General features: G+C 37.7%; 1 protein-coding gene and 1 pseudogene across 1 annotated transcript; one reads left to right on the forward strand and one right to left on the reverse strand.

Moving 5' to 3' along the window:
• Positions 1-273: 273 nt before the first annotated feature.
• On the forward strand, positions 274-4,121 carry LOC113758472 (ACD11 homolog protein-like). The gene is made up of 5 exons (XM_027301316.1): positions 274-451; positions 632-908; positions 2,097-2,269; positions 2,760-2,905; positions 3,494-4,121. The coding sequence occupies exons 1-5, from the start codon at positions 396-398 to the stop codon at positions 3,598-3,600; spliced, it is 759 nt and encodes a 252-aa protein (XP_027157117.1). The 5' UTR covers positions 274-395; the 3' UTR covers positions 3,601-4,121.
• A 508-nt stretch (positions 4,122-4,629) lies between these two features.
• LOC113758473 lies at positions 4,630-8,502 on the reverse strand (annotated as a pseudogene).
• Positions 8,503-14,456: the final 5,954 nt, after the last annotated feature.

Consider the following 14,456-nt stretch of genomic DNA (forward strand, 5'->3'; position numbering starts at 1 on the left):
AAAAACGTGTACGATTATGGATTTTCAGCTTTGTTCTCGTCAATTAATCCAACACATACTTCCCTAATTATAACTAGTTTTGCCCCAAAAAAAGAAAAAAGAAAAAAAAAGGAGTATACACGCAATCAATCGGAAAGCTCCATTGTCAATCGTCACACTTTAAATTGTGGAGGAAACAGATTCTCTGTTATTTGGTATGTACCTAACAGTCAATACGCGCAACCTTTCTCAAAGGTTCGGTTAAGGTTATAACGACCCATGGCGCGCCAAATTTAGAATAGTGAAAACTCTCTTGGCTTCGTATTAACTACCTTCAAATTTCTGAAGAAACAACTGCATAGATTTGTAGAGTTTCTTGTAAGACAGAGCGCAATCTTAGCAGACTCCAAGAAACGATGGCCCCCCGCTTCCCTTCGTTCCTTAACACAATACAACGAAACTACAGACAAAAGTAAGCCAAACTCTTAATTATGATCACCAGTTTCTTGCTTTATACTCCACCCCACAACTTTTTCTTGATATTGATTTTGTTTAGGTATTTTTAGTTTATAAACAAAGGAAAGTGCCGATGGTTAATTGGATCTTATAATTAAGTTTGAAACATGTGGGATTTTTTTTCTTGTTTTTGAAGGACTAAGGAAAGAACAGGTTCAAGCAGTGCAACAACGAGAAGGAATAGTGTAATGGAAGATGATGATGCTTTTGAGGATGCTGTTTCGGATTCAGAGGGAACTCCTTTATCTGCCATTGCAGATGCTTTTGAGGAACTTTCTCGTTTATTGAAGTCAAGGGGTCCTAATTTTGATCTTGATTTGAAGCCCTTTTGTGATGCATGTTCTCTTGTTTCCGTCCTCTTTGGTTCTTTGGGAATTGCCTTCAAATTTGCGGAGATGGAGTACGTGTCCAAGGTTAGCACTGTTTATTTGTTTTTATTTCTTTTTTATTTTTAGAATGGGAAGAGTAGGAAATACGAAGTAGGGAATAGAGACGGTAAGAATTGAACACTCATTCTAAAACCAGGGACAAAGACCCTTTACCATTGGGCCTGATTCTCTAAAATTATATACTTTTTGAGCATCTTTTATGCATGGATTTTTGGCTTGGAGGGATAACATTTGTATGTCTGAAATCTTTAATGCCTTATATATGTATGTCATCCAAGCACAGGTATGTCTCTTGCCAGTATGATTTCTTACATAGGCAGAGATTTAGGATTAAGAGGGGCAAATTAGTTTAATTTGGTCAACAGAAGGAACAGAAAAAAATTGCTGGATCAGTTTCGTGTATGTAACAAATGAACAAGGTCTTGTTTTGACGCTTCCATCCCAGAATAAAATTGTATAAGCAATTACTGCAGAATGGTATTTGCTCTATTTTCTTCTTTTCTCCTCGAAAAAGTATACATTTAGGACTAAGAAATGAAAGAGCCACCTGCTATAGTTTTCAATGGGGTGAACTTGCGTTCGGGCTTCATGATCAATGCCAAAGATTTGAATAGGAGAATTTACAGATAATATGCTTTAAGCGCGGAATCTCATGGTTGCTTGGGTTGTCACCTATTTGAGAGTAACTCTTCTTATACCAAGGGAAGCTTCCCTCATAGGAGGTACGACTGATTCTAGAAGATGGCAGGGCTTATGGTTTTTGGATGATTGCCAAGCACAAAAATCACAGCTTTTTTCTGAACTTTTAATAGCAAAGACTCCTTTTAGCCCCTAATTGCAGTGACTTCTATTCTTCTATGGTGGGTGGAAACTAGTAAACAGTAATAATAACGAAATCAAATTGATCAAGTTGTTGATGTGCAAAAGATGGAGGGCAACGTGTAGCCTCTTCACTAATACTGCTAGGGAAGAACTTTTGTGCATCTTTTTTTACCTCACCTAGCTCCATTCAGTTTCTTTATCATTAGCTCTGTACCTCAGAACTTTAACGCCTGAAATCTCCCCTCCTTTACCTGTTGCCTCATCCGCCAGGAGATGAAATGTTCTTTCAGAAAAGCACGTATCATGTATAGTCCTAATGATGACACCTTCATTCTGTTTTCAGTAGTTCTTTTTCACCTCTCAGTGGATGTATTGCTGTCATTGCTCCAGGTACAGGATCTAGAGGATGCATCAGAGGACTATGGCACATTGAATAACATACTTGATTATGACGTTGAAATGGACACTGTAAAATCAGCTGGGAGCCTCTCACGTAACTTACGCAGGGTTAGGCAGGGCCTGGATCTCATTAGAGCTTTATTTCAAAACTTTTTGTCGGCCGAGTATGTTTCTTTCCTCCTTGTACATATTCATAAGCAAGAAGTTGACCCTATAACTAAATGGTGTTCATAGCCAATTCAGATGTAGTGTTGATGTTGATGTTCCTCATCACTGTACTGTTTCATTCATCTGTGTTTCAAAGTTACAGCAAAGAATAGGATATGGTATTGCATGTTACTATAAAGCATCTATTTCTTGGCTGTGTTTATTTGCTTAGTGGCGGGCAAAAGAGATATAACTGTTCCTTAATTCATAAGTTACTATACATTCCGTTGTTTGTTATGAACACCAACAAGGCTCATTGGAAAATCTGGTTGATTTTCTTTGAAGTTCAGCATTGCGTTCATATTCTGATTAGCAGTAGGATTTTCCTGCCCCTATCTTTCTCAGCCACCATTTTGATGCTTCTAGTCATAACTGCTGCAACTAACCTGGCATTTGTGTTCCTCGTTGCCTCCTAAATTGATGGCCAACTTTACTTTTTAACTCCAGTGAACGTTCTCTGAAAGAAGCTGCTCAAACAGCTTATACAAAAGTTTGTGCACCATACCACACATGGGCAATCAGGACTGCTGTTTCAGCTGGTATGTGTGCCCTGCCGACGAGGGAGCAACTTCTGGAGAGGCTAAATGAAACTGGTGAGACATTTTGTGGCTTTTCTAGTACATTTCTAACACCTTTCTGGCATCCAAAAAAGCAGACATTAACTGTATTTATCAAGTTGGATCAGAGGCATTATGAATTTGCATTACATACAATCTATTCAAGTATAGGAGTCAAAACCAACGAATACAGCGAGTCAATGTAAACACTCGTAGCCATTTCTTACCTACATGGTTTTACCCATCTACTTATAATGGTTAAGATGTCCTTGGTTCTGTCAATAGTTGATATGGCTCGACTCGGCTGAATTACACAAAGTGCAGAAGGGATATAGTTGTAGAAAGAAATCATATCCCCATTGTGAGGAAATTAATCCATGATTAGTTCTTCTCGACAGCTTGCATAAGAAGTATGCAAGGAGTAGTCTTTGATAGTGGCTTGGTCAGGCATCTGAACTCCTGCTTTTTCTCTTTTTCACTATGCACCGTCCAAAGACATCAACTTGTCCAAGTAAAACGATTTTTAAGTCCACTCTGCGCCAGATTCAAAAACTGCTACTATAAGCTTTAGTAAGTAGAAATCAAATTTTAATGAACAATGTTTTCTTAATGTTGAATTTGCAGAAGAATCAGCGGAGAGGGAAATGAGGAGATACATCAATGGCTCACATCCAGTTATAGAATACATTGACAAGTTGTACATCTCGAGAAACATCAGCTTGGATTGGTAAGCTTTGATTCTTTTCCCGGGGAACCAGACCACTCATTTGAGGAGCAGCAAGAAGATTAACATATAGTTATGCAGTGTCAAGCAAGAGAACTTGATTCTTACAGTGAAGTTTCGAGTATTAAAGATCTATATACTTCCCCACCTTCTTCAAAAGCTGAAAGGAATCAGTTCCTACCGTCTGTAAAGCCGAAAGAATCCAAACAGTGAATAGCAGGAGCAGAAATATCTTGCATGTTCAAACTTTAAATTTTGAGACCGACATTTTTTTTTCTAATTTTGACATATATTGTTACTGTTATTGTAACAACATTGATTTTGTAGATATCTAGGCAAATGTACATGGTAATTATGACTTTAACAAAGAAGAAATTAGCCAAATCATTGAATCCTACTTTTCAAGGGGTCAAGCCCAGTTGTCTCAGCACAGGATGATCCCAGTGATGACAGTTCATGTGGTATCTCTAATGATAAGGGCAAGGTTGAAGGACCATTTTGCAGAGCTGATGAACTTCATCTGAGGTCCCATTATTTTTTTTTCCTGCCGCCTTTTTGAGGTCTTGGTGAATGCCCTCACAAATGCCAATTTCTGATACTACTCCTCCCTGACTGGTAAATTCATTAAGCTCGGCGCACTACAGAAACTAAAGCAAGACTGCAGGAATGCAAAAATGTCTTTGCGAGAAGCTGCAAGGAAATCCACAGAACGAAAACATGCTTCTACAGTCCATAATGCCCCAATTCCATACGCACGGTTCACTGGCCTGGGTTGGTAAAGATGTGTAGTAACATTAATGCAATAAAGTTAAATATCACTAATTTAAAGCGCCAGCAACCGCGCACCCAAATCTCTGCACAAACCACCACTCCTCACAGGAGGGATTTCTTGTAAACTTATCATCGTGCATCCGACTAAACGTTTAATACCATAATTAAGCAGTAATTCAACTGATCGTCATCATACATGCAAATTTTCTTGCATTAGGGTTGCCATATGATCCTCCATAATAGATGCGAAGAGTCAAGAAGGACAGGGGGAAAAAATAGTAACACTAAATGTTATTATACCAACGAGTCTCAACAAATTGTAACATAATTGCTTGTTTTCAAAAAATTGTCCTATTGGATTCACCGGTCTCTCTTGCCAAAATAGAAACAAATGAACAACAACATGCAAAAATGTCGCCAGAAACTATCGAGACTCCAAAGCAGCATCCTTCAGCTACCCTCATAAACATGTCGTTAATCTACAGTGTCAAGCTATCAGGGTTCTCAATAATCTTTGAGAAGGTCTGAAGAAAAGCAGCCAAATCAGCACCATAGATGATTCGATGATCAGCTGTAACATTGACCTGGAAAATGTTTGGAAACCATTCCAGTCAACAGGCACTCACGGAAATTCTTTCAGAAAGTGAGATGCTATTTATTCAGCTAGGTTCCATCGTTGTAACAGGAAGAGAAAAAGAATTTTAAAATAATTGAGTATAACTAGCAAATTAGGTCCATAGCTAAGGACCGTAGAAGATCACTCTGCAGCTTTCCAACCCAAGATGGTCAACCAAATTTTAAAAGCATAAAGATTCGACACAAACCAAATGATGAATGTGCAAAGCAGTTAAAGAAATGTATCAGGTAATGATCTTTGTAAAGTCTCCCAGCAGCTGTGTTCTCAGTCAACTCTCCCTAGACTTTTCACTTATTTGAGCAGCTAGCTGCTCCTATACATCAGCGGAGCTTTACAAGCTCAGTTCAAGGCTTGAGCACATGAAGAAAGAAAATAGACATTTAGCCCAAAAGACAAGTTTTAGGTCATGCAGTCAGTATGGCAGCTGTTCTGATACCCACTAATTTGTCGTCACCCAACTCAACAATGCACAATAGAAGCATAATACTATTTCTAATCTCCATGAAAATTTTTTTTTTCTGGCCGAACCATAAGATTTACCTTATCTTGCCAAAGCCTATCAATGTATTACACTACAAGAGATAATTGAATTGCACTAGAAGTGTTGCTATTGAAAAAGTGATGCCTCCCTTTAGAATCCTGCTATAAGGATTTCAAATTTCCTAGCACCTTGACAAAGCTAGTTACTACCAACCTTAGGGAACACAAAATGTCAAGACATTTAGCTGGTCTGATTTACTGCTAAGTTGGGAAGCTGCTAAATTTTGCTGGTTTAATATTTGCATCATCAACAAAGAATGACCTGCACCTCTAATGGGTGTGAAACTTGCTTTATCTCTACAAAGTCAATATACTGAGAGAACTGGACTGCAAAGAGAATTGACTGAAGACCATTGAACGTGAAACTCCAAAATAATGGTTATCTCTATCTAGGTAGGCAATGAATATTCTGCAAATGATACCATAACCAGAGGTGCACTTTCTTTGACATATAATAGATATCACAGTATCTACGAGAAGAGGAAATGGTAATTGGCAATTTCATCTGGATTCCAAATTTTGGTTGTCTGCTTGATATTATACAAAGTTTGCAAAAAGTTGGAAATGAATCCCATATGAGATTTAATAGAAAACTGAAGGCTGAATAAACATGGACTTGAAAGGCATCAAACAAGTCTCATTTAGCCAGACCAATATCCTTATTGTTAGCTTCTTGTCTAAAGCTTGTTAAACACACAAACAGCATTTAAAGTTTCATCTCAAGTAAAACAGATCCCTACTGCAACATAGCAACTATATGTAACACAGAAATCCGTGAATCCTAAAGGACCACGTGAACCTAATAGAAATGGACATATTGCCAACTCTGGGAGAAACTTCAACGAACAAAAGCAATAGTGTCACAAGGACTCAAATTAGTAGACCCTCTGTCAAAAGATATCAAATCTATAGCAGCACATATACATGCTAGCAACTCCATAAATAAAGAACAAAATAGAAGTAACAAAGAACAATCAATCAAACTCACTTGCATCTTATTTTTGACACTGAAGAATCCATCTGCATCAGCTACAACAGTAGGCTTTGATGCACCAACAGCCATAATAGCACCCTAAACATTTACAAACAAGGGTAATGGTAATAGGTTTTGCATTATACAAATAACGTTAGACGAGAACAAAACGGCTAGATTTGATAGCTAACCTGTCCTGGAGGAAGAATAGCATCAAATCGATCCACTCCAAACATGCCCAAATTCGACAGTGTGAAAGTCCCTATACTCAAAAGCAATCAACCCAATTTATCAGAATCCCCAATAGAGCATTTGAAAAACCACAACACTGAAGTTAAAAATACCTGAATTATATTCTTGTGGCTGAAGCTGCTTAGCTCTAGCCTTCTCTACCAATTCCTTCCACTTTTGTGATAACAAGTAAAGATCCAACTACATCATCACAGCTAAATCATTTTAACTAGCAGCTTCATGAATTATTCAACATTTCTTCCAGCTGAATGCTTATAACTAATCAGAACAACGATAGCATTGGTAACCGTCTTATTATCAGTACCTTGTCAGCATCTTGCAGAACAGGGGTGATCAATCCACCATTAATTGCAACAGCAACTGCGATGTTTATATTACTATTGTATGTAAAACTCTTCCCGTCTTTACAAGTAGAATTCACAACCGGATGCTGGACCAATGCCATTGCCGCAGCTTTAGCCAGCAATGCAGTCATAGTAACGCCCTTTTTCTTAACCTGATATTAATAAAATTTAAATCTTTCTCAAATCCCAGAATTCTAATTACCACAAACCCAACAAGCTCTTGAGTTTCACCACAATTTACTGAAAAATAACAAAAACCAATTCAAAATAAGAAAATCCCGTAATGTACCTTCTCATATAGGGCATCAAGAGCATCCGTATTGATAGGATATCCAACCCGGAAAGTTGGCACCGTGAGACTCTCCACCATATTCTTTGAGACGGCAGCCTGCATTGTCGTAAACGGCACCACCGTTGCCCCAGGAATCTCTGACAAGGTCGCTGGAGACGCAGAAGGTGCTTTCACTGGAGCTGCTGCCGCAGCAGCAGCCACTGGAGCCGCAACTGGTGTGGGACTCTTGGCCGGTGCAATTCCAGCAGCTTTCTCCACATCCTCTGGCGTAATCCGCCCATACGGTCCCGTCCCAATTACCTTTTCAATATCCACCTTATGCTGCTTCGCCAACTTCTTCGCAAAAGGCGTCGCCACAGTCTTCCTCGGCCCATCCGCCGGAGGAGGAGGAGGAGGAGGAGCTGGAGTTTCAGCTTTTGATGCTGACGAAGCAGGAGGGGCAGCTGAGGATGGAGATTTTGACTGGGCTTTAGCTTTAGCTTCAGCAATCTCTTCCTCCGTCTCGGCCAAGAGACCAATCGGGGCACCCACGGGAGCCGTTTCGCCTTCATTAACAACAATGGCGGCCAAGATCCCATCATAAAACGACGGACTCGCCTTTGGACAAGACATCTCCCTCGGATTTAACCCAGGAAACAATTTTTCCCTCAGTCATGGTGGAGCTGAGAGCCGGCATGAAGATCTCCCGGATCTTGGATTGAATGGCCGGGACTACTGACTTTTGAAGCTTGCCCTGCTGCGGCTTTAATGGCAGAGACGAGAGACGTTGGATTTGGGAAGTTGTGGACAGTGATGAGGAGAATGAGAGGGATGCCATTTTCTCGATGAATTCTCAGAAATGGGACGTTCGATTTTGTGATTCAGGGAATGAAGGCGATGTATTTGTGAAAATGTCTGAATAGATTTAGCAAAAAGAAAATGAGTGAAATTGGTGATGGGAAAGGAGGAGGACGCGACGGAGAAGACGAGGAAGAGTTAGTTGATGTTAGCTTCGGATAGTCCGACGGGGAGTTTGAGTGTAAAACATGGGGCCCCGCCAAAAATGCTGCGGATGTCACTATGCTCACTAACTACCAAGTCCGGCTCGTTGGGCTGATTTGGCAAAAGAATTCTCCAGTTCAAGCGCAGTTTAGTTTAGGACAGCAGTCGATCAAATTCAAATATCCAGTAATCGATTTCCTGGATTGAATTTTGCACCAAAGTCATTGAATGAAACGGCTTGGTTTTAATTTTTAGGGTAAAGAAACTTCGGAAGCTCTAAACTATTGTTGTTGGCTATTTTTGGCCCATCATCTAAATTTTATTTTCGATTGACCCTTAAACAATTAAAACAGCATACTTTAAGGACTTTTGATAATTTTAGACATAAATTTGGTCAGATTTAAAGGACATTTTTGTCCATTAACAACTGAAGCATCGAGGTTGACATCGAAAATCCTAAAAAAAGTCAATCCTTTAATTTCTTAATCACATCATTAGATTTTCTTTACAAAAACTTTGAAAATTGAGTTTTACCCACGAGAAAAAAGCTTTGCACCATGCCTCGAATATGGTGTTTTTTCAGATCATTTAAAAACTTCACTGTCAAAATCTTTTGGGTAAAACTCAATTTTGAAAGGATTTGTAAAGAAAAATCTAATAGTGTGCTTACGAAGTCGAAGGGTTATCTCTTTTTAGGGTTTTTTATGTTGGTCCCGAGACTTCAATTACGAATTGACAAAAATGCCCTTTAAATCCGGCCAAATTTATGCCTAACGTCACTGGAAATCCTTAAAGTATGCAATTTTAATTGTTCAAGGGTCAATCGGAAACAAAATTTGGATTAGGGACCAAAAATAAACAAGGGCAATAATATAAAGGCTCCCTAGGTTTTTTATTCTAATTTTTATAGTAGACCAACTCCTGTTTGCATTTCTAAACTTCTATCACTTTTTCACTGTGCATCCCAAATTTTAATTTTAGACGCTTGATACTTCAAATTCTCAATTTTAGACATTTTGTATCCTAAATCCTCAAGCTAGTCCTATTAAATCCAATAAGTGACAAGGTTAGCATAATCAACGAAATAAAAGACGGTGCATATTAATAAAAATGTACCATTTTATTCTAACCGCAATCCCTTCACTCATTCTAACAATTTTCAGCACGTTGACTTCCATTGATTTGTGCAGCACAAATTAATGACAATGCATTGCATTGTTTTATTCTAATTGCGATCTCTTGGCTTCTTTTGACCACTTTTAACACATTGTCATTGATTTGTAGGATCTTGTATATGGTTGATTTTTGCCTACGTTTTACATTGATTGGAGTTAAATGGGACAATTTTGAGAGCTGAGAACACAAACTATCTAAAATTGAGAATTTATGGTGCATTAAAAAATAGAATTTAAGGTGCAAAATGAGAAACTGATACAAGTTCGAGGGTATAAAATGGAGTTAATCATTTTATAATTTGAAAAAATTAAGAAATTTTTTTTTTTTAGAATTGCTTGCTAGAGCTAAAATATGAATCGAGGTGCTTGATATCGATTAACTTGATTTTACCAAAAGTTTGTAGATATAGAAAGATATAGAGATATATAGATATTATTTTTCATACGTATTTGCAGATGTGAGTTGATAAACATTCATACGATTCGTAATAGAATCCAAATAGATAGATTCGATAAAATTTTTAAAAAAAAAAAATGCTCGGAATGAAAATGAGGGAATAGCTACAAAACCTAAAAATTTACTCATCGACCTGAAGGCTTTGTTGGTTTACTCATCAGGCTTGACGGAAGTCAAGTCAATAAGTAAATGAATAAGCTAGTAAATATGTTAGCCTAATTTTAAATTCATTAAAATGAACAAAACAAGTTTCAACATCAAACCATTAGTAGATAAAGCAATTGTATGCTGTCCGTTTCATCTCATCTCCTTAAACCATTTCCATTACTTCCCCAGTCCCCTAATCTTGATCTCAAATTTCTTCGCTAAACAGGTGAATTAATTGAAGCCTCGTCCCCAAAGGCCATTTTGTTCGACGATATATTCTATTGGTTCTACGTTAGTCCGTGACCAGGTTTCATGAATCTACCAACAAATTGAGAGGATAAAAATTATTACTGCATATATAGTTCCATGAATTAATCAAGCAACAAATTAAGGATAAAAAATTTATATATATATATATATATATATATATATATAGTATATGAAATCATAAACTGACCAGTCGTCCAATCAATGCGAGACACGTATGTAATAACGAGTAGACTGAAATCCATGATCACTGATCAGACCACAGCATCATGATCTCCTTGATTTCTATATTACAGACAGACTGACTCCAGACGTTAAATCGATACTTACTTGCTATATATACATTGAAATTGGTATATCCGTTCAGGCATATCAGAGTAGATGCAGATATGAAACTTGAGCAATGGCAGATAACGCCAGATAGGGCCATGCAACAAGAGCCAGAGTGGATGAGCAGCCGCTGCTATCACCACCAGCCGCTGGTCCAGGTGTTCCTCTAAAGTTTCTCCCAGGACCTTCTGCACCACCACCACCACCCCGGCTTCCCCCACCACTGCCACCTCCTCCTCCTCCTCCTCCTTCCCCGCCTCCTCCTCCTTCGCCACCGCCTCCACCGTCACCTGGTGCCCCTACTGATGATAGGAGGAGGCAAATGAGGGTAAGGACCAGTATCATTTTGACTAGCCGCTCCATTTTTTCTTCAGAGAGAGGGATTTGATCAACCACTTGATTCTTTGTTCTAGTTATAGTACAGCAGACTGAATTTACCTCATTACTATATATAAAAAAAAATATATATATATATATATATATATTAGCATGTCACACCTTAATTCTTCAAAATTACTACGTAACCATCTACACATATCAGCCACTTGAATTGTTTGTGCTTAAATAAGAGGATAAGGTCAGGACTTCCGGACCTTTTGAGTCGTGGTCAATTATCAATTTTTTTTCTTGGCAGTCAATTATCAATTTTAGTATTATGTAGTTTGAACTTTGCACGCGGAACAAACTGAGATTAAGACTCTTAGGCCATGTTCGGTTCCAAGAAAACGCGGAGCAAAATGAAATTTAAGGAAATAAATGAGCATATTCCTTGAAAATGCATGTTTTCTCAATGTTTTTAGTTAACAAAGGAAGTACAAGTACTTAGTGATTTGCATTTAAATAATTCCTTCGTTTGGAATGTAGATTGCAGTGGGAAATGAAGATAAAAATAGTAATAGTATATAAAAGATTGAGATTCCGAATATTAGGGACCGAAGGCAAGACCCGACGACTCATCCGGTAGCTTGAAGCCAACATTCCAAGAGGTTATTGGTAACCTCAAGACTTACAAGTCTTCGGAAGGTGGGAGGTAAAGGATTCATTCCGCAACGGATCTTCTGTTTCACACCCTGTGCCATTTTCTGTCTCACTTTTTGTAGGAGAAATAATAATATAATAAAAAGTGGGACAGATAGTGGCATAGAGTGTGTGACAGAAAATCCGTTGCGGATTCAATCCTTGCCTCTCATCAAACTTGTCATTTAATTGTGGCTAACACCTTCAGGTGACTTCCTTCGACGGAGTTTCCACTTGATAAGAGTTGAATTCAACTAGACGAAAACTCATTTAAGTTATAAAATTTTCTATATAATAGTTTATTAATTTGTGTATATTCCTTTTCTAGCCTGTTTTGCATTTCTTTGTAATTTTTTGCATTGTATAGGTTGTAAACCTCTCTTGCGAGTTCTATATTGTAAATCAATAGAAGGAATGGAATTTACAAGGAAAAAAAAAGTTAAACAATTTTTTTATTCAAAAAAAAAAGTTAAACAATTTTTTTATTCGAAAAAAAAAGTGTTGATGTTCGTTAAAAAATTGTGTTCGAATTCACTAAAATAAACAATCAAACTTGTATGTTGAAGTGTATTGCTTGATTGACTTCCTCCACCATTCGAATTCTTGAGTAATTTTCACTACCACAACTTTGTCCCCAATTCCCTCCATCTCATCTCCCGAATCCCTACTATCTTGCTCCCAAATATAGTCCACAATCAAACATAATCCATCCCATCCCCTCCATAAGAAGTGCCATATCCCAAAATTGATGGAGATGAATTACTTTGCTAATAAATGGACTAAATCAACTGAAACATCATCCTCAAAATGCTATTCGTTCCATGATCTTAATTGGGTCAATATCATCTACTATCTACTTACTCGTCAATAATCATGATTCAAGGCCGACATCATAAACTGATCAATCCTCGTGCACGCAATAACAAATACTAGATTGAATTGCATGAAAACGAACTTAACGATGATTGCCTCCTTCGTTTATGTACAGACTCCAGAATGATACTATTGACCAGTTACATTTCCATTCAATTTGACAAAGGTATCAAAGAAGGTGAAGACATGAAACTTGAGCAAAGGCAGATAACGCCAGAGATGGCCATGCAAGAGTAAAAGAGGATGAGCATGCCGCTGTTTGTGGGACGAGTGGTGCCGCCAGCATCCCCTGCTTCACCTCGAGCGTTTCTCCCACCGCTGTTTCCACACCACGCCTGCTGTCCCCGCACCCTAGAATCCACTACTGGTTACCGCCCTTCCGCCACTTGCTTCCACCCCCGCCCCCCTGGAGGCCCGCCTGGTGCCCCTACTAATGTTAGGAGGAGGCAAATGAGGGCAAGGACAAGCAGAACTTTGACAAGCCGCTCCATTTTTTTTTTTCACAGAAAGAGGGATTTCTCTCCTAAGGTGATTTAATGAATCACTTATTCTTCTTTCCGTTCATAGTACACAAGGGTGAATTTTCCTCATCATAAATATTAGCACGTCACACCTTAATTCTTCAAACTTACTACGTAACCATATACACATGCCAGCCACAGGGATTATTGTGCTTAAATAATATCAGGAATTTGGGAGTTGCTGCTTCCGGTCAAGTTACGACGGAGGATTAAAAAAAGAAGGGGTATAGGAAATATTAATTATTATTGTTGGAAGAAACAAATAGGAAATTTCGCCATTTTGTTACCAAATCGTGTCGTGTAGTTCAAACACTTCAAACAAGGTGGATGTGACATTGAGGCTCTTAGGCCATGTTTGGATTCGAGAAAACGGTGAGGAAAATAAAATGAAATGAAGGAACTGAAAAAATGTAAATTCCTTGAAATTGCATTCTTTCTCATATTTGGCTAACGAAAGAAATATGTAGTTAAAGATTCGTGAGAAAATAATTCCTTTAGTTTGGAATGTGGTTTCTAAATTGGAAACGAGTGTAAAAATAATACTTATGTGAAAGGTTGAGGTTTCGCAAATTAAGGACCAAAAAATGAGATGAAATTACTCATCTGATACAATCTTGTAACCCCACTTCTCATTTTCAAGAACTATAGGTGTGTTTTCCTTGACTGTAAACATGTACTAGGTTTTATGATGATTATGAAAAGTAATTATGGACAAAAATAAGAGTTAGCTAAAATTATTCTTGGATAGATGTTACATTTTAGTTTTTTTTTTTTTACTATTTAAAAGTTTAAAACTTAGATGCAAAATCAAATGAGAGCATAACAAAAAATTTGATTATTCAAACTTGGAAAACAATATATCAGCCAAACAAGAATAATCTCTATACGTTCGTTCACTAGTCATCTTGGGGAGGAGATGATGTTAATAATTCCATAAGGTAATATGCTAATGAGTAATTTTCTTCCCCTTATTTTCTTGGTTGGAAAGAGGCCTAACGGCCATTACACACTAGTTGAACGATGATGGGAGGCTCCCACCAAGTTTAGTTCAGTGGTATTATTTTTATTAGACACGATATGGGATATGTTTGGTAAAAAGAGATTCAAATAGCTAAAACAGGAAGCAATAGTCCCTAGTTGCATATTCAAACTCATTAAAATAGAAGAGTGAAATTTAAAAGAAATTTCGAACTCGTTAAAATAAACAATCTCATTTGAATATTAAAACTTAAATGTAATTAGATTAGTTTACACCTAACAACTAAAATTAGTATATTACTCCTTTA

This window comes from Coffea eugenioides, unplaced genomic scaffold (assembly GCF_003713205.1).
Source record: "Coffea eugenioides isolate CCC68of unplaced genomic scaffold, Ceug_1.0 ScVebR1_52;HRSCAF=278, whole genome shotgun sequence".
NCBI lineage: Eukaryota > Viridiplantae > Streptophyta > Magnoliopsida > Gentianales > Rubiaceae > Coffea > Coffea eugenioides.

Coding starts and splice junctions, on each gene's coding strand:
- LOC113758472 (XM_027301316.1), top strand. CDS start 396: ATGGCCCCCCGCTTCCCTTCGTTCCTTAACACAATACAACGAAACTAC. Junction 452..631: donor CAACGAAACTACAGACAAAA/GTAAGCCAAACT, acceptor TTGTTTTTGAAG/GACTAAGGAAAGAACAGGTT. Junction 2,906..3,493: donor GGAGAGGCTAAATGAAACTG/GTGAGACATTTT, acceptor TTGAATTTGCAG/AAGAATCAGCGGAGAGGGAA.